Source organism: Agelaius phoeniceus, chromosome 6, assembly GCF_051311805.1.
Source record: "Agelaius phoeniceus isolate bAgePho1 chromosome 6, bAgePho1.hap1, whole genome shotgun sequence".
NCBI classification, from domain to species: Eukaryota; Metazoa; Chordata; class Aves; order Passeriformes; family Icteridae; genus Agelaius; species Agelaius phoeniceus.
Genome location: NC_135270.1, coordinates 13,234,420 through 13,254,918, shown reverse-complemented (window position 1 = coordinate 13,254,918; position 20,499 = coordinate 13,234,420). Strand labels below are relative to the sequence as shown.

General features: G+C 43.7%; 1 protein-coding gene across 2 annotated transcripts; it reads right to left on the bottom strand.

The window, feature by feature from the left end:
- Positions 1-260: 260 nt before the first annotated feature.
- Positions 261-17,418, bottom strand: RIC3 (RIC3 acetylcholine receptor chaperone). Of its 2 annotated transcripts, none has more exons than XM_054634671.2 (6): positions 17,234-17,418; positions 11,303-11,526; positions 10,662-10,740; positions 9,100-9,193; positions 4,391-4,536; positions 261-3,274 (listed from the first exon to the last, which is right to left on the bottom strand). In XM_054634671.2, the coding sequence occupies exons 1-6, from the start codon at positions 17,361-17,363 to the stop codon at positions 2,787-2,789; spliced, it is 1,161 nt and encodes a 386-aa protein (XP_054490646.2). In that variant the 5' UTR covers positions 17,364-17,418; the 3' UTR covers positions 261-2,786. The 2 variants fall into 2 exon arrangements, with proteins under 2 accessions (XP_054490646.2, XP_054490645.2); XM_054634670.2 differs by having other exon boundaries at positions 4,391-4,539; positions 17,234-17,417.
- Positions 17,419-20,499: the final 3,081 nt, after the last annotated feature.

The window sequence follows — 20,499 nt, the reverse complement described above, 5'->3', positions numbered from 1 at the left end:
GCCAACCCGACCTAGGATGTTGACAAGGATGGGGCATCCACACTTTCACTGGGCACCTGCTCCCGCACCACTCCACCCTCGTGACTAGAGGCAGCTCCCTCAGCCTGCCCTTGTGTGCTGTGGGACTCCTCACCATCTCCATGGCCTGGGCTGGGCCTATACCCCACACATCAGTACCTTTCCAGGGCTGTGGAGACCAAGAGGGGACAGAGGAATCCATAGGCACTCACCAAATCCCAAAAAAGAGAGGAAGAAAGAAATTTTGCTGTTATTTTTTTTGGTTTATTGGTTTGGTTTTTTAAATTTTTTTATTTCCCAACATTGAAAAGAATTTCCCATGAAGCAGCTAGAAGGGACGTCCATGTGAAGGCCGGCACTTCTTCCTGCCACCTGTTGCTTCTCCAAAGAAACAGCTGTCTACGTTCTTGGCTTGGTCTGCTCATATTCTTCATGCAAGGCTGACTTCACTCATCCATCAGGGATTGTTGTTGACCTCAGACTGAAGCAACCCCACCTCCAGACCCCAGGAACCTCAGTGGCCCTCTTGGGGATAACTCCTGTCACCTCAGCACAGTAGCCTGGTGAAAGCCAAGTAAATTCATATCTTTCCCTGAGGAGCTCCAGGAAGGGTTGGGTAGGGGGTGAGAAGGAAGGGCTCATATAATGCATGGCAATCCACAAATGATTGTTGATGCCAGGACATGGAATAGGTGAGTTAGTAGGACAGGCCCTGTGTGGAGGCTGGGACTCTGTAATATTCCCTAGCATGTTTGCAAAGAAGAAATTCCTGGGGCTCCATGCTTTCATTATGATAACTTCACTCTGTTTAAAAAAATTATCTCAAACTGTTGATGTCACAGGCTAAAAAACCCCAGGATTTAAGGTGGCACCAGCAAAGCAGGACGTGGGCATGGAACTGGAAAGTTTCTAAAAAACACCTCCTACTTAAGGAGTTGTGGGAGCACAGGTGCTGTCACCAAAGTACCAAATAAGGAGGAAGGACAGGATTTTCATCCTTGTCTTGTTGCTTATTTTTCAGTCAGACAGGTGCGGATTTTGAGCCGCCAGAATTCCTGGAGGCAGGCGCTGCGTGTCGTTCTTCGCACGTTGGCAATGGCTCTCATGGTGCAAGGGCTGATGCTCCTCCTTCTCCTCCTTCCCCTCCTCCTCCTGCACCGTCGATTGTTGCCATTTTTCAGGCCCAGGGAAAGCGAGTCCCCCTTTGGGTGCTGCCAGGCGTGTCTCTGTGCCGTCCCTCGCGGAGGTGCGCGGCCGCCCGGCTCACTGCTCCGGCGGTTCCCCGGCAGGCCGGTGTCCCTGGGCTGCACCCCGTCCCCTCCTGGGCACAGAGCCAAGCTCTGCATGGCCATCACCAGGGAACTGAGGGCGCTGGCACTCATGGCAGAGGGGGGATTTTGTTCCTCGTCTTCCTCCTCTTCTACAGCCTCCTCCTGGTACATGTCTTCCTCTTCAGTCATCATTGGAAGGGGCCCTGGTGCCGTCCCTTACAAAGCTGGTCTGGCACCCACCTCGCTGCTCTGGCTTTTCATTCTTCCATTCATTCATTGAGGGCCACTCAGAGCTGGGTGGATGGAGGGCAGCTGCAGAGGGCCCTGCTTCTGTAGTGCCAGAGCACTCGGGGGACTGGTGACATCACAAACAGCCACTGTGACTGGGCCATGAGTGTGGTGTGGCTTGGGTTATGGTGGGCCTGAAAAGTGCCCAGGTATGGGAGAAGCAGGAGGGTCATGAGAGCTGAGGGAACTTTTCCTGGAGTCCATCCCACCTGCAAGGCTACTTGTACAAGAAAGGCTGTCCCTTGGGCACAGGGACTGCCTGCCACCTCTCCTCAGGAGCCCTTGGCTCCAGCACCCTCCTCACCCCATACTTGGAGCAGCCTCAACATGACCCTGGCAACAGCATTTCAAGAGCATAAAAAACCCACAGGTTTCTAGGAAGAAGGAAAAGCCTACCTGCTACCTTCAGTCTGAGGGTCCCCCTCATGCTGTTCTCTCTTTTACAGACAAACCGTAACACTGCTTTTTTGGTTTTAATCCCTAGGGATGTTTTTAGTGCTCTCACACATTTTGGTCCACTTCCTGCAATCATCTGGGAATTTCATCAGGGCTAAGGCAAAGTTAAAGCACAACTCACAGAGCTTCAGTCTTGCTCACACAAGTAACACAACATGGATTAGGCTACCGTTCCAAAAACATGGAATAAATGGGAAAGGTGCTGTGGAGTAGCCGAGGAGCTTGGTGGACAGCAGCTTCTCAAGAGTAGAGAGCAATGACAGAGTTGAGAGAGTCATGTGTGCGACTATGATCTGCTCTGCTGACCACTTAACACTGAGCTAAGAGAAAGAAGGCATGTTTTGTCCTTCAGCATCCCAGTAAACTCATGTATACATAAGGATTTGATTAACTCTCCTAAGTGGTAGCACACAGATGGTTTTGAAAAAGTCAGAAGAGACATTTGGTTAACTCTGGGATGACAAAGGGCAAAACCAAGGACAACTCCTTCAGAATTGAAAAGGAACGAGTCACAAATATCTACTCCAAAATACAAGGCTTCAAAATTCAAGGGCAAAGCACTGTTGGCAGCATCATGGTAACCCATGATGAGTGCATGAAAGAGGGCATTGGCTTCAGGCAGATGATGTGACTGGTACCATGAGAATGCAATAGGTACAAGGAGATGAGCACAGAGCAATCCTCAGTGGGAACAAAACGCACGTGGATGACGGTTCATGACCTCTACCTCTACCATCCAGATGGTTGTCCCTGTCAATTAAGTACTTTGGTGTAGCGCTTTCTCAGTGTGCCTGTCTGCTCTGAATCACTGATCTTTTGCTTTTCCAGTACAGCATTTTCATTTTCTGACTCCACAGACAGGTCCTCTTGGCTTGTCTCTTCTACTTCACTGCAGCTCTCAGAGTGGAATCCAGCATTCTCTGCTATGACAGCAGGATCTTCATCACAGCAGCAGCAGCACTCCCCAGTGCTCTGGCTGGGAGGAAGGTCACTCTTCTCCTCCTCAACGAGAGTTACATCATCCTTTTTCTGCATTAAATCCTGACCACCCATTCCTGTGGTGAGATCACTTAGCAGGGTTTCATCATAAGGATACTCCTCATCTTCCATGCCCTCCATTCTTTCTGCCAGCTCCTCTGGAGAGGGCTGGCTCAGGTCAGGGTAATCTACAAGGATTGTGTCCTGCTTGCGCTTGAAGCAATCGGAATTATCGTAGACGGGATAGGTCTCTTCTGGATAACCTTAGGAATAAAGGGATATGCAGCTTGGAGTATTGCAGCATTTAAAAGGAGTCCTGACCTCAGTGGTGGATGCAAAGTTGGCCAGGACAGTTGTTTTTCCTACTGCCAGTGCAAGTGTCAGCTCTTTAATGCCATGTACACATCACAGTATGAAATCCATGGCAAGAGTGTGCAAAGCGTGTCTTCTTGGGAGATGATGAAAAAAAATTCACTTAATTTTAGGGAGCCAGGATATCAGCCCTGACTTTCAGGAGTGAAACCTGAGCTTGGCTGGAAGCTGTGGGGGCTAGCAGGTAAAAATGGTGTGTCTTAGATCTTTGAATGGATCCTTCTTTTTTTTTTTCTGCCTACAGATTGACTGATGCCTGGTTTGAACACTTGCTATAAACAACATTAATGAGAAAGTTGAAAAAACAGATACATCAATGACTTTGTACATTTCATTTTAGAAATAACATTGTAAACTTGACTTTATGAGCAGAGCTCAAGGTCACTGTTTATGCTTTATGTTTTGGATAATTTTTGAAGCTTTTTAAAAAGCAAGAAATTAAGTCTGCATTTAAAATTATGATACAGAGCAGCTCAACTAAGATTTCTTGAAAACACATTTATGTAGCAGGTAAACACCAAGGAATAGAAAGGACATTAAAATAAATAGTTTTTAAAAGACTTCCTGGAGTTGACTTATACAACATTGGAGCTAACAAAGAGCAACTAATCAAAAGTAAAAACTGTAAGTTATCTAAAACATACAGATCTGATTTCCAAGGGCTTTATGATTGTCATGAAATCCAGCTCAGCACAGAAAAGGAAAGATATAAACCTAGAGCAGCCAAGCCCCAGCAGCAGATGGAACATATGTGAATATTCATCTGCCACTTTGGGCAGCAGATAGTGCAGTGTTTACACTAAAAGAAATGTTGGATACCTCAAACTCTATTTTTTTCTGTTATGGTTGGGGACAAAAAAGCCAAGCAACCTCTTGCAAAGTTTTAAACACTGGCTTCTGGAAAAGGAAGGATAAAGTTAACCAAAACTTTGAAAGGATCTGGAATTGTGAGTAATCTTTATCCAATTTTTTTTGTAAAGGTAATGGTAAGAAAGGCTCTCGCTTACCTTCCCAATCCGCCATGTAAGGAGCTTCCTCAGCTTCCTTCTCAGGAGAGATGTCATCTATGAATTTTCCTTCTTTCATAACTCTAGTAATTTCTCTAAGTTGTTGAAGTAACATTTTTTCCTGGTCTGTTGTAACATTTTGAGTCCTGCTAGAAAATATTAGACACCAGAATTTAGTCCACTGTTATTGCAAGCTATGAGAAGAGGTTGAACCCAGCTCTTTGGTCCATGCCAGCAGCACAGTCTGGAGAAACCAATTGAGGAGTGTGATCCTTCCTCAACATCTGCATGTGCTCTGCACTTCAGCTGGGTATAGTTTATCCCTTTATCCAAAAAGACTGCAGTTTAAACAGGTAAAGGAAGGCAGGTAAAGCCAATGTGAGAGCAAGATGAAAGTGACACACAAAAAAGAGTTATGGTTTTTATAAAAAGAAAGTTATGGCTTTTTAAGAGTTATACAAAAGACATTACAGAAATTTCTTGCCTTTAAAAGTGTGTTAGGTAAGAATTAGGGTGCAGTGCCTCGTATGAAGTATTATAAGGAAACAAAATTCTGAATCTGTGCTACATGTGTAGTTTGTGAGGCTGATCAAAATTCCTCACAGTCATTAAGTGTCAAGACTCTAAAATATCTCATTATGACCATTAAATGTGCAAGTTGGACAGATCACCATGTCATTATAGATAGTCAACAGTGCAGCCTGGTGGGGAGGTGGGGGGCAGAAACAGGAAGGAAGATTTAAGAATGGAAAGAAGGTATTACATTTAACTGTCCCTTGCCCTTTAGAATTACAGGGACTGAGATTTGTATCAGATGGAAAGCAAACTTTTGACTGGTTCTACACTGTTGGATCTAGTAATTATTACTGCTTAGGTAATACAACTACTATAACAAAAATGCTTCCAACAGATAAGATCATGTAGTCATTACATGTTATTTTCTCTGCAAAGAAACAAGGCTTCTAAAAATCTTATGGACAAAAGGGTAGTGTTTGGAGGGGGTGTGCTCTGCAGTCTGCTAACTCAGTAGGCCAGAATGAGAAAGGCACTGACTGCCACCAGGGGTGAAAATGGTTCTGACCATCTTGTTTCATCTTGAGTTTAAAATTATGATATCTTGAGGTTTAAGTTGTTCTTGAGCAGTAATGCCAGTTCAAGCCACTCCTCTGGAGCTCTTTTGGATCTGTGCATGAGTCAGAAGCTGCTGCCCCCAGTTACTTGAAAGGGTGGCCCTTGGCATGCACAGAATGCTGAACTGTAGGTGGGATGTGAGGTCAGACAGATGATCTCTGGTGATCCCTGGTCTGGAGAGCAGACAGACAGACAGACAATCTCCAAGAGCATATTCACTGAGTAGGCTGCTCAGTGAAGCATAGGGAGGAGATGGGAAGAGAGGAGATGGAGGCAGATTTTGGCTTTAGGTCATGTAAGCCCTCATTTTAGTTATCAAAATTCTAATAAACTTGCAATGTCCTTCTTCAGGTTTTCCTCTTACCAGCTGCTGGGAGTGGAGCAGCACTCCAAGAGGTACTTTGTGGCACTCTGCCTAAATGGGAATGATGGTGACACTAAGGGCAGCAAAGTCACACTGGTTTAAAATAAGATTGGTTGGTGTGATGGTGGTGGAAGTGCTGATCCGGGCTGGATTTTGTGCACACCTGCAGGCACAGGTGTCTGTAACTGAACTTAGCTCAGGAGCTGGTTTGATTAGCACCACCTAGATTAAACTGCTTCCCTGAGATCATTTTTCTGCATTTCCACCAAGGAGCATTTTGCCCCACAGTTTGAAAATCTGATATCCCAACACTACACATGTAGGTTACACTGATTTCCCCCAGGCTGTGGTGGCAATCTGTTCCACAAACAACTGAATGTGTGAGACAGCACCTTCCCAAAAGCCTGGCTTATGCAGATGTGGAATCTGAGATGTGAATTAAGAGGCCCTCAAAAAGAAATGGTTTCACCAGCCTTTGACCAAAGCTGTGACAGAATTGCTGAACTAATCCTCCTTTAGCAGACAAAACTGTACTCAATTTGAATATATATCACTTGGCTGAAGACAGAGAGGCCTATCTCTTTAGCACATTGGGCAGATAAGCTGGCTCAGATAACAGGATCAGTCAATGCAGCTGCATCACTGTGGCATTTCATACAGGAAAATTCCTAATATGTGGGATACCCTCATTAGAAAACACTCCTGTCTTATTGCAACACAAGGGCTCTGTATTTCAGAGTATTCCTCCTCCAAATACCTTGCTTAAAAGGCAGATTTCCCTGCAGAGAGGGAGAAACTAAAGCCCATGTGTTATTTTGACTTCATTTAAGGCCTCTGGGAAGACTTACTGTAGGTTGCTGGCAGTGTGTAAGACATCTGGCTGCCTGCACATGGGAGATTTACCAGGCTATAATGCACTTAGGAATACTCAGAGGATAACAGATGCAGAAGGTTTACAGTGCAAGAAAAGGTCATTATTTTTGCTGTCTGTATTTGTAGCTCCAACACAAGTATTATTTTTCACAATGGCAATACTTACACTTTGTAGAGTCCCAAAGAGCTCACTAACAGCTATCACTCAATTTATCATAACAAAGGAAGTTTTTCCAGTAGACAGTCTGGTAAACAAGACTTTAAAAACAGGTAGGTATCTGCATTATTTCTCTTACCTAACTATCAGAAATGGAAATTTTTGGTTACATTGTTGAGGACCTGGACAGGCAGTTCTTTCCTCTTGCTTTCTTTACCTCACTCCTCATTTTTCTTGCAACATGCTAGGCCTCATTAAAAGTACCTGTACTTGTACTATTTGATAGTTTTGCACTTCTGGAAAGTTGTTTCTCTACTTAACAGTGTAGTAATTCCAACTGGTATGCTGGTTTGGAAGAAAGTCCCCTCAGCTGGTTTGGAGGTTGGCCTTCAACTCATTTAAAGAAAAAAAAAAGGCAAATCCAAGTTTCTGGTTGCTTCTTTCTACAACACAGGCTGGCTGTTGCTTTGCCATACCTGGTGTAAAGGGCCATGGTTTCACCTGGGGTCTTCTTTAATGTCTTTCAGCATTAGTTGAAACTTGATACCAGTTTATTTCTATCTCTGACTTTTCTGTGTAAGGGTTTCTGTTTAACTGCAGATCAATAGATAAAGCTCAAGCCATTTTTACTCTCTTATTCTTTCCTTTTTATTTAAATCCATCAATATCCAGATTGAAAAGCCTAGCTCAGTACTCTAACTACACTTTCTAACCATAGGTTTTATTTTAATAGATTTATCCAATATTAGTGAAATTAATGAGTAGATTAAGAGAGTTTCAAAGTGTTTGAAAACAGCTATTTGCTCCATCAAGAGGTGCCTTTCCCCTTCTCTTCAAAGAGGCAACATACAATATTCTTCATTAGATTCAGATTCTCATTTCCCCTGAGACCTTTAGACCCATCTATATAAATAGTCTGGTTGAACAAAGAAGGGAAGTTCTGCTAAATAGAGGCTTTGGGCCAATAACACAGAGTAGAACAAATACTGGATCAGACCCTAAACCGATTTTCTCACTAAAAAAAATACTCCATCCTGAGAATCAGCACAATATCTGGGCAGTTCCTAAGCCTATTTCTGTCAGCTTAGAGGAATGTGTAGAGCATTGTGTCAGCCCTCCAGCACAGGCATGAGTGGCAGTCAAAGCAGAATCCTTCTGTTCCACTGACAAAACCAGGGCAGTTTAGGGGCTCTCCCACTGGGACCTGGCTGAACATGGGCAGGTTGGGCACCTTGTCTGCCCGAGACTGTACAGGGCACAGCCCAAAGTGGGCAAAACTGCACTCAAAGAGAAGTGGTTTGAGCCACAAAGGAACAAAATGTGCATGTTCAGCACAGAATTCCTACAGGATGGGTTAAAACAGGCCTTGGCTGATCCAGACAAGTTAACATGATTAACAACCAGAACAGCTTTCATTTTTTGCAAACCTCACCTTCGTAGCTATGATATTTCAGTTTTCACACTGCAGTTATGCAGTGTCCTATTGATCTGTTCTTTTTACTCATTATGAAAAACATAGACTTGTTTCCAGTGTTTCTTTGTAACATAGACTGGTGATATCAGATTTGTAGGAAACGTTAATAAACATAATAAAATTTTGAATGCTGATTTTACAACCCTTTGTCTTTTATATTTAGAAGCAAATGCATGCATTTAGAGTGGAACTAAGTTATGTAATCAGATTATTATACAATTCTGCCTGAAAGAAAAATGTTATGGTTATTCTAACAGGAATTTACATAGATTATAACAGCATTTCAATTTAGGAAAATAATCCATAGAACTGGAAAAGAATAATTCAGGATATTATTTTGGTCACATAAAACAGGCTGTTTTATGTACTTTAAATGTAGATGGTTTATCTTCTTTTTACATATACCTGTAATTTTCTCCCAAATAACACACTGTACAAAGGGAGGAGATAGGGATAATTGCTTTTCTAGTTAAGGAAATGAAGTTGGAAAAAATTATTTATTTTATATATAGAGAATATATATATATAGAGAGAGAATATATATATACTGAAAAGAGAAAAACTGCAGAACAAGAATTGGGATTTGTAAAATCAAACGTCTATAATTTGAAGTAGCAATAAAAATGCTATTTTAATATAGATAATGAAAGAAAGTTGAATTTCCAATCAGAGTGGAACCTCTCCTTAAAATACTCTAATTTGAAACACACCTGTCATACGTAGGTCCTACTCTGTTGATTAATTTTTCCATTGCTTCTTCTGTCTCTCTCAGTCTTTCCTGAAGTTGAATGAGCTCATAGTCAGCTGTAAAACAAAACAAAAAAAATCCCAAGATCTGTCAGTAGGAGCCTTGAAAATGTATCCCTGTCCCCTTATCACAGGTAGTAAATGCTGTACCAAACCAAACTGCCTTTTAGGAAACTAAAACAGCTTGGAGAGTTGTACCTACTCTTCCTGGCCTAAGAAGGTGAAGAATATTACCAGTATTACACCCATTTAAGCAGCACAAAGGCACAATGGAACTTCAACAGAGTAGGAATGGAGAAATACATCAACAAACATCCTGCTTTACAAAGACTCTATCCTGCACAGATTGCCATGATTTAATGCAACACTGATGTAATCATTTTGCATGTCTGAGACTTTAAAAAGAGGAAGGGGAATTGGCAAAGAGCAAGGAAGTTACTTCCTCCAAGTCACTATGTAAGTGGTGACTCAGTCTTCAGGTTCCTAATCCAGTGACCTGTCCCCTGCTCTGCTACAGCTTGCCATGAATGTTTTAGGAATATAAATGAAGAGCTCTAGAAAAAAGGCAGAATAATTTTCACAGTTAGTTCTTTGGGATATAATGATGGCAAAGTTAACTTACTGCAAAGTTACTTTCTCTCACCAAGCATCAGAGAAAAAAATATAATTACCACTGCTAATATATTGCCCAAAATTGCCAGGCACAATCTACAGCACTGAGCACATTGGTATTCCTAATATGTGCATTAATGTCAAGAAAATTACAGCTATGTTAAGAGAATTACCTTCCTGCTACCACTTTCTATAAAGCCCTAAGTACTTTCCTTTCCTATTACAGTTTAGCCAGCTAAACACAACACATTTAAATGCTGCAATGATAACTACTCTTCCAATCCTCAGTAGTAAACTTATTAATTTATCTAATAAGTGCCTACAAATACTTGAATCTATCTCACCAATGTTTAGGAAAAATCAAATTAACATTTCAGAATACTATTTTCTCTCTTTATTGCATGCATGAAAACTCTGCATTGCAAAAAAGGGACAAATTAGGGAAGTGGATGATGATGGCTAAGAATTCACCAATTCAAAAAAAATTAAACTAGCTTTCATGGTATCTTTCTGTGGTCTTACTAGACTGTTAGGGATTATACAATAATTATAGCTGGACATCCTATTATCCATTTTTAATCATTAGTGACACAGCTTTTCAGCAAATCCGTGCAGTTAATTCAGCAAACCTCATGAAAAGCCATTTCTTCCAGAGGGGCTTGGGATCAGGCTGCTATCACAGCCTCATGGGCTGAATGGGATTAGAAAGTGACAGTGCAGTAATTCTTTTGAACTCTGGCTCATTCCAACACAGAAGATTCTGGCTTGGTTTTTGGGTTTTTTGTTGTTTTTTTGGGGGGTTTTTTTGGGTGGGAGGAAACATCAGCTTTACAGTGCAACCAGAACTCAAAGAAACCTGCTGGACCATTACAGAGTCAACAGCTACACAGCTCTAACTCAGAGCCATACTCACTGATTTTCCTCTTCATGTTCCCAGGTGTAGCAGCGGGGCATTTCCGCTCTGCAGGAGTAGTTCTTCCCTTGGAAGCCAGCTGATGAGGACAAGAACATGGCCCTTCTATGAATCACAACAGTAACAGATAAGCCCCAGAGGCAATGGGAAAAAAATGCAGAAAACTGAAATAGGCCAGAAGGCAGCCACAGAAAAGCACACCCACCAGCAAAACCATGAAATATGCCTGGAAGATTTTGCCAGCTGAAAATTCCTATCAGACTCTTGGAACAAATAACAACATGTGACATATAAAGTACATATAACATGTAGCCACATATAACAGGGAAAATAATACTACATGTATATTCAAAATTTATCTAACATTACTCTAGACCTGCACATTTTCCAGGGAAAAAAAAACCGTAAAAAATGTAAGAGGCCAGAAGCCAATGAAGAATCAGAGAAATCCTTCCCTGCATTCTTAGCTAGTCTTTGCAATAGCAAAACCCACAGGATACTCCAATCATTTGACCACCAGGCAAATGTCCAGCATAAGCTTTTTTTTTTGAGCACAGCTGAAATGGAACAAAGTACTGAAATGAGAGTATAAATTTTTTTCCCAAGTTTTTTTTTTCCCCCCGACTTTTTTCAATAATTACCTTAAATAAAATGTACAGAATATATAAGAAGATGCCAAATCCATATATAGGGATAATCTGTCCCACAAGACCTCTTCCACTTCCTCCAGTGCTTCCGCCACCGCCTCCGCCTGCCTTGGCTTTGGCAACGGCTTCAGTAAGGTGAGACCTTGGAAAATGAGGGACAGCTCGGCCATCGGGAGTGGCGTGGGAATGCATCCTCGGTGGAAAGCGGCTGAGCTTCCCTGCAAAAAAACCACACAGTGATCATTTCCCTCCTCTTGCTTTCCACCCTTTTACATGTAGCCTAAACCTGCAGCAGGTGCAAGCGACCTATTTTCTCTGTCAATTCACCAGCACAGAAGAATAAGGAACTTGTTGGACTGGGTCTGTAAACTCAGCCCTCAGTCTCTTGTGATGTGCAGTGCTGGGAGTTTAAGGTCTTACTTAAAGCCATTTACTCCTAGCAATTTTTCTCCAACGCAATTAGGAGTAGAATCACACAATTAAAATCTCCTGATTTTAAGCAGAGAAAGAGCTGGCAGGGCAATTAACAAAGCAGGAATTTTAATAGGTATATTCTTGTCCGAATACCCAACAGATCAGCATCTCCAGCAGGATAAAATGACAGATTCCTACTTCTTTCTCTCCTCAAGATCCCCCAACGACATATCAGTTTTCCACTGTGAGCCTGATCTTTCAATACTGCCTAAAGGCATTTAATGTATAAATGTATTAATGTCCAAACCATTTCCACCTAACACCCTGACACACAACTGCAGTGTTTGCCCAGCATAGACTTTTGCTTATTGCCATAAGAAATAGTATTTTACCTGATTTTACCAAGCGAGTAATGAAAGATTAAGAAAAGTGGTTTTACCTCAAGCTGTTCTCCTTAAAAAGGTCTAAGGTAAAACAGTGTGAGACAGGAGATTGAATATAGCCTGGGACATATTATCTTTGGCATTTGAGAGGGAAAAGAATTTAGAGGTTTCTAACCTTTCTAGGCAGAGCTAATTTAACACAAGACAGGAGAGCAAGCATAAATGGATGTACAGATGCCAGAGTAAGACTGCAGAGAGCCTGAAATGGTGCTGCAAATGATTTCACGCAACTGAAGGGCACAAGAACCTCGATAAATTTAAGCTCATGCATTATTCTATTTTCTTGCTGCCATCAATTCAACAGTTTTGCTGTGAAATTCACTATTTTACTCCTCTGTGTAGTTGATATCCTGCTTTCCATCTCCATATCCAGCTTGGATGTGCACCTGCACTTCCTTCCACTGACTGGTGTTGAGCTGAGTTACTCAGCTCCTCTGCCATGGAATTTGGTGGTGGGAGGGGCTGGATGGAAGCATGGATGGGGATTGCCAGGCCGGGCTGAGCTCACTCCCTGATCCCAGCTGGAAAACTCCCCCTCCCTGGCACATATGGCCTGGACATTGCTGCCTGCTGCTGGGACAGGCTGCCTGTGCTTGCAGAAAGAAAATGAAAAGCAGGCTTGAAGTGGTGCTGCTAATAACTGACTTTACTTCTGCGAGTATGCAGCTGCAAGTGCTTTTATGAGACACAAGAGAAAAATTTAATTAACATTTGGTCTTGCTAGGAAACACCATCACAGGCAGCTAAATTCCTGAGCAGAGAAAATTGCAATAAACACTTACTAGGAAGTGATATCAATAATTCATGAAGTTCCACTATTAAAAACACATTTTTCTTGTAGATGATAGCACACATTCCATGAGTTCTTTAGTGTAACTGCCAGGGTACACTACCACTGACCAAAGCCACCCTCAGATTAGCTTAATTTCGAGGAAGCTGTTATCAGGCACTTAAATTTTAGTGAATTATTCAAAGTCTGTGATGGAAAGCATAGCATCTTATTTACAAGAAAGTCCCCCTGCTCCAGCAACAATGCCCTGCAGCAGTAGGTCACTGTGGAAATGAGTGTGATGTCCTGCAGAGAGCTGCTTCACTAAGGTGGGGATGAAGCAGCAGGGTAGGTAAACACTTATAAAACATCTTACACTTATGCAAATATTATTTATTTTTTAAAAAGAGAGATATTAATATAGCAGAAAATAACTGACAAAGGTGGAACTGTATTTAAAGTGAGTAAGTTTTCTAAATTATCCACAAGGCCTCATCTGTGCTTTAAAAGATTCAACTAAATTAAATATAATCAGGCCAAGAGGACAGACACATCTTGACATTTCATTATTAAGATAATTTTAAAAGGCAATTTCATGACTCATGTTTCTAAACCTACCCTATTGACTTCTATAATTATTTCCTTAATAAACAAATACTATCTTCCATAGTTTTTTACTGTGAAGAACCCATGAAAATTACACAGGAAATTGGGGGCGCAAGCAACGTGAAAGCAGCATATGCACAAGGCTCTTGAGTGCTCAGTATATAAATGGAAAATGTAACAATTTGGGTGCCACTGTGACCTGAACAAGATTCCCCACTTTCAGGGATGAAACAAACCACTTTCAAATGGAGACAACAGCATACAGGAACAATAACATAACATCAAGAAAACCAAGTGACACCTGATGAGCACAGAAGGGCATATCTTGGGTCCTTGTTTGCTGCCCTACACAGCTGCCAGTGGGGATGGTGTGTAGTTCAACAGGACATTTTCCTGTTCTGGGAGTGCTGAGGGAAGAGCACTAACCCTGGTTAGCTTTGAAGGGTGCCAAAGTGCTGCTCTGCTTTTGAAATATTTCCCAACTCCCCTGTGACAGCCCGAGCAGACTGATTGCTGGGTATGGTAACTCCCAACAAGCACACCCCCCCTGGCTTTGCAATCTTTTAACCTAGGATTTATCCTACACATTTAATAATGCTGTCAGCTTTAATGCTTCAAATCAGCTTTGCAAACCAGCTACAGGGCAAGCAGAGCATGTTTTGTTTTAACTCAGTCCCTTCAGGAGCTTGAAGTCCAAAAATGAAATTATAGCCCAGAAACATTTGTGGTGTTTAAAGGCTGTAGTTTCTGAATGTAGATGAAGTTCTTAATGGCATTTTCACATGAGAATAACTGTGGGGTTTTTAATCTTAACAACATTAACACTCAACTGAAAACAAGCAAATCTTAAAAACTGTATTTACAACACAATGAATACAGCAGCCAACCACATGATGATACTCAGAACATTCAGGCATCTTTTTTCCACGAAAGCTATTATGTGTTCTACTTAATGGGTTTTAGGAATTGCTACAGGGCCCAACTCAACTATTTATAAAGTTATTTAGACTTATGTTACTGTACTATTCAGCAGCTCTTAGTCTAGGTAATATTTCTCTCTGCCACATCATTTTCTTCAGGCAGGCAACTGATGTGTGCATTGCACAAATGCAATTTGAGCAGGGGGGTTACCTGAACTGTCATATGTTGTTTTTGTAAAGCTGATGCCACTTGATTGTTTGTAGGAAAGCAGAGTCTGCTGCTGTCAGGGAGTTGTAAGGTTTATCTGAAACAACCAACTTAGAGAGTGGCTTTACAAAATGTGTGGCATTTATTTATGAACACTAGACTTAAAATGTGCTTTTAAAACTGCTAGTAGGTCTCCCTTTTGCTCCTCTTTAACAAAAGGTGAACATTCTAATGCCTGCCTATGAAGTCAACTAGGAAGGTAATACAAACACAGTACGTTGTTTAAGTGAGCTTTGTCATATATGTGAAATTATTATTGTGAAAAAGAACATCCATCAAGACAATATTAACTTCTATAGTTCAATGCTCACCATTTTCCTAAAAGAGACCTCTGAAAATGACTTTATTAGAGAAAGTTCCATTCCCATGCCTAAAGCCTGTTTTGATAAAAAGCCTTCTGGTAACACTGAGTTCTAACAAACGATACTAAATTTTAAGCATGTTTTATTCAGAGACATTTTGCCCCCAAGACTACCATAAGCACTTTATTAACTTCAAGAATGACATGATTACCTCAAGCCCCTGAAACTCCTGCCAGGTAACTGCAGTTATCAGTGCACGGAGGAGGACAACTAATGACAGAGATATGAATTAAGTGGTTCAATCAAGATTTATTCTTCCAATAAAAAAATAACTTCAGGTGAAATACAATTTGGTCTACAGAGCAGGTGTAATGAAATCCTTGCCAGCAAGTTGAAAACACAGGCTATAAACCCTCATCTGAAACCGACCAGCTGAGGTGAGTTATTACACCCTCAGCCAAAGGCAGGTGCTGGGCTGCAACGGGGCAGCAAGGCTGGGTGCCTGTGCTGCATCAGGCACACACAAACCTGTGCTGTCCTGTGATCTCTGCAGCAGTGATGGGGAGTATTTACAATACTGAGGATGCAGAGAGTATTTATGTTACCTAATTGAAGCATTTAACTGCAGCTGCAGGTGATTAAGCCACCCCAGCACAGCACTGTTCAGAAACAGCTGTGCTAGACTGGGTACAAACATCATTCATTCAGTAGATGGCACTGAAAATAATGGGGTGCACTGAAAATCAGTGGGGGGCACTGAAAATCATTGAGGGCAAGTTTGTTGTTGGGATTTTTAAAGCTATTTTCTGTCAGATCAACCTGCAGCCAAAGGAAGGAGCACCACAGCATTAACTGCTAACTGCTTGACTGCATTGCTGTGGGAAAATGGAGTGTCAAATTCCATCATCTGGTACCACTGTGGGATCAGTGGGGAGCTGTGCAGGGGAAGAAGTCAATGGGGAGCCAGGTACCACCTCCCAGAGCATCTGCTCCCACCCTGCTTCAGGCAGGTGGCTGCACAATCCTCACCTGGGCTGGCTGCTGGGCCTCTGTGGGTTTTTCCATCCTGCAATGGAACTACACACCTGCAGATCTACAGCGCTGACCAACCTACTTTCAACTTCTCAAAAATAAAAAATACACGTGGTAACCACGTGGTAACCATGAAAGGGCTGTTGTGGCATGGAAATCCTGTATTTGGCTTCAAGGTAACACTGTTTTAGGGGTAACTTCAGCCTGAAGGTCCTCAGAAAACCCTGAAATGGAATACTAAATGAAATCCATGTCACTGAAGAGCGCAGACATGGAAGAACCAGGCTGTTGGAAGGATGCAGAAGACAGTGAGTGAGCATGAGTCCCTGTGGGACAGCACCCTGAAGAACTGTAAGTTCTCTGTGCTCCCACCAGCCTCACCTCTGGCTTGTAGGCAGCCCTGGGCAAAACTCCTTCTCTGCCAAGACCAGGGGTTATGGTACCAGCTTCTCTTGTATAGTGCAAAAATAACCTCTACAGCACAAGGCAATGGGCATGAAAAGGATGGGAGATGCTTGTATGAACCCATTCCTTGAGAACTCAAAAGGGAGGACACGCAGAGTGGGAGGGCAGGCACGGAGGACACAGCTTGGGGGGCCACATGGACAGGACACGAGCCTAAAATAATGCATCACATGGCCACAGCAATATGAGGAGCTGGTGCATGAAAACAAAAGTTTAAAATGCTGGCGTAGGAAACTGAACAATGAAGACGATTCAAATGAATTTTTATTTCATATGCAACAACAAAAGCATTCCATAAACAAAATAACAAAATAAAGAAGGGATGTATTGCAATGAAAAAAACCAAACAAACGAAAAAAGTGGAATGAATATGTCACTTTTCGGGAAGCTTTAATACCCAGCACATAAATAAAACGGTATTTTGAAATTTCTAAGCTACTTAAAAAAAGAAGAAAGTGAATCACAGCGGTAACCACGAATGAATCCTCCGGCACTCCACACGTCTCTAAGGGATGAGCAGGGGGGAGAGACGCGCCACGAGGGAACCCCGCTATGTTTCCACATCGGGCGGCGGAGCTCCCTGCGAGCAGCCCCGGCCCCTCACGGAGCCCCCCCAGCCCGCCCGCCCCGGGCTCACCCCGAGTGGGACCGCGGCGTCCCGGCGGGGGGGGACAAGGAGGGGCGGCGGCGAGGAGCGGCCTCTTACCCTCGGGCGGCGCGGCGCCGGGCTCCTGCCTGCCGCCGGCCCGGGGCAGGAAGGTGCGCGGCAGGAGCAGGGAGACGCAGAGCACCAGGCAGGACACGGCGGCCACCCGGCAGCACGTCCAGGCCGCCATGGCGGAGCGCGGCGCAGGCGCGCGCAGGCGCCGCGCGGGAGCGTGAGGGGAGCGCGGGGGGAGCGCGGGAGAAGGCGCTGGAAACGTGTGGGGAATGGGCAGGGAATGGGCTGGGCTGTGGCTATGGAAACTGCAGGGAATGGGCTGGGCTGCGGCCATGGAAACGTGTGGGGGTGGCAGGGAATGGGCTGGGCTGCGGCCATGGAAACGCGTGGGGATGGCAGAGAATGGGCTGGGCTGCGGCCATGGAAACGTGTGGGGATGGCAGGGAATGGGCTGGGCTGGGCTGCGGCCCTGGGAACGTGTTGGATGGGATGGGCTGCGGCCTCGAGAGACAGCCCTGGAGCCAGGGCTCCCTTCTTCCAGTGCTTGACGGGAGCCTGCAGGAAGGATGGAGAGGGGTCTCTTCTACGTGTAGTGACAGCACCCAGGGGGAATGGCTTCAAATTGAAAGAGAGTAGGCTTAGATTAGATATGAAAGATGTGTGCTGATGTCTTTAAAAACAATTTGATGGGTGTTAATGTCTTTAAGACTCGTTTCAATGTCTCTCCTGACTTTGGGCAGTGGTTTGTTGCAGAGTGCAGACCCGACATATGCAAGGGAAGGCACAAGCCTCAACTTCAAAACTTTGGGTAAAACAGTACTGCCAAGGTGGGATATGTGGTAGGCGGTTCGGGAAGGCTGTGCCTTCCTAGTACCTCAGCCAGTGGGAAAAGGAAGAGGGGAACATGCAGCCAGGAATTAGGATAAAAGGAGGCTGACCCTTCCAAAATGGTGAGGAAGAAAACCCTGCCGGTGTGCCCCAGTGGATTGTCTCCCTTTATTCGAATAAAGCTGAAGGACTCCTCAGTCTCCTATTTGAGGACAAAAACCTCTGGTGTTTGTGCGTTTTCCTCGAAACAAATGCTCTCAAGTAACCCCAGCAGGGACCCAAATGACCTCAAGAAACCCCAACTGACCTCAAGAAACCCCGGATTCCGGCCAGGGTCTGGACTGGAGTTGGCAAAAAGGAAAACTGACTCTGGATTCTGGATGGAGTCCGGAATGGAGTCGGCAAAGTGGAAAACCCGGCCCGGAGTACAGCCGGAGTCCAGATTCAGGCCAGAATCCGGAATGGAGTCAGCAAAATGGAAAACCCAGGCCGGATTCTGACCGGATTCCGGAATGGAGGTGGCAAATTGAAAAACGTGGACTGGATTCTGGCTGCAGGTCCAGAATGTAGTAGACAAAAGGGAAAACCAGGACCAGGTTCCAGCCAGAGTCTGGAATGGAGTCGGCAAAAGGGAAAACCTGGACCAGATTTTTGCCAGGATCCAGAATGAAGTGGGCAAAAAGGAAAACCCGGACCAGATTATGGCCAGAGTCTGGGATGGAGTCGGCAAATTGGAAAACCTGGACCAGATTCAAGCCGGGGTCTGGAATGGAGTCGGCAAAAAGGAAAACCCATTCCGGACTCCGGCCAGGGTCTGGAGTCAGCAACAGTTTTGTTGTGTTGGGTTTTTTTTTCCCCAGGGTGTTTATAGCATCATGGTCTTCAAGATCTCTTCCAACCGAGACCACTCTGGGATTGTTCCTTACTCCCCATCACCATTTCCCAGGCTCTGGTCCTTGCTTGCTTGTAGCACTTGGAACTTGCTTGGGGGAAAACAAAGATCTCCCCTGTGCCCAGTTTTTCCCTGGTCTGCAGTGTCTCAGCTGGAGGCAGTGATGGCACCGATGGGGTAGGTGGGCACAGGACGCGCAAGGCTTGGAGCATCCATGGGAGCATTGTTCCCATTCTCCCTGGTCTGAGAAGGGGCCAGGACCTTTCCTGTGGCAGGACCGCTGGAATTAGAGCAGCCAGGCTGCAAGGGCAAGAAGGCAGTTTGGGTAAAACCACTGCTTGAGGCCATGACTAACCTGGATTCTCCTTGTGCATTTGTTTCCTTCCTTTGTGCATATGGGACAAATGTAGAAAAGTTCAGACCATATTTAAGCTTAAATCAATTTACTTCAACTATCTTAAACAACAAAAGTTAGAAATGTGCATATATGTTCAAAAGAGGGTGTGAAATATACCTCTTGTCAGTGCATTTGTTTAGGGTGCTGCCGTGCAAAGTCATCCTGAAACCAGCTCCCTATTGCACTAAAATAAAAAGATCAAAGAGGGAAGTTCAGTGTTTGTACTTGTTCATTTTCACCGACTTAAGCAAAAAACTGTCAGTCATGTCAAATTAAATTATATGGTTTTGTATTTCCATTATATTTATATTACACTGTATTACTGCAGTTGAATTAGACTATTTTCCATGGGGTCTGGGCTGTGACTACTGAATTTAACTCACTTTACGCAAGAGCTACCCTTAATTAGACTTGAGCTGAGAGCAGAATTGCTTTGACTAACGCTGCCGACCACTATGGCAGCAGAATACCACAGGCTCTTAAATTACTTCAAAAGAGATATGAACAGCTGGAACTGGATGGACAATTCCAGAAATCCTTCTTAGTGAGCACCTTCACCCTGGGAAGACAGCAGTCCTTGGTCAGACTCTGCCAGCCATTACAAACCAGCCTGGCTGGACTGTGTCCTCCCACAGCTCCTTCACCCATCCCTCATTCACCAGGTTTCAGGCTTCCCACAGTAGGATTGCTGGGAGTCCCTGTTCCTGGAAATGGGAATTGTGGGAGCTGTTGTTTTGGTGTCTCTGCCTCTTTCCTAAACTTGTCAGCAACTCTTGATGCCTCCAGAGGCCAAGTTAACAAGCGAGGGCATCAAAAGGAGCATTGCCTTGATCAGAAATGTGTCATCAATTCACTAACAACAATCAATTCCCTCATTCCATCATGAAAAATGCATTGTTGTTCTCTAGCAGTTTATAATATTCAGAAACAACACTTATGTAGCAAAATACCCTTCAGCCAGTAAAATGGATATTCAGCAGGTACCAACAGAAATTTAAAAAAAAATATTTTGAACTTATGGACAGGAATGTTAGAAAGTAATTAATTTTTATTCCTATTTATTTGACCCTCCTGTTTTCCCACCTACCTGTCTCTCTGCTATGACATGCTTACTGACTTTTCCAGTTTCTCCTTATTAGGGGACAAAGCTTGAGAGGCAATTTAGCCAATATGAATCAGAGGTGGGGTTTTTTT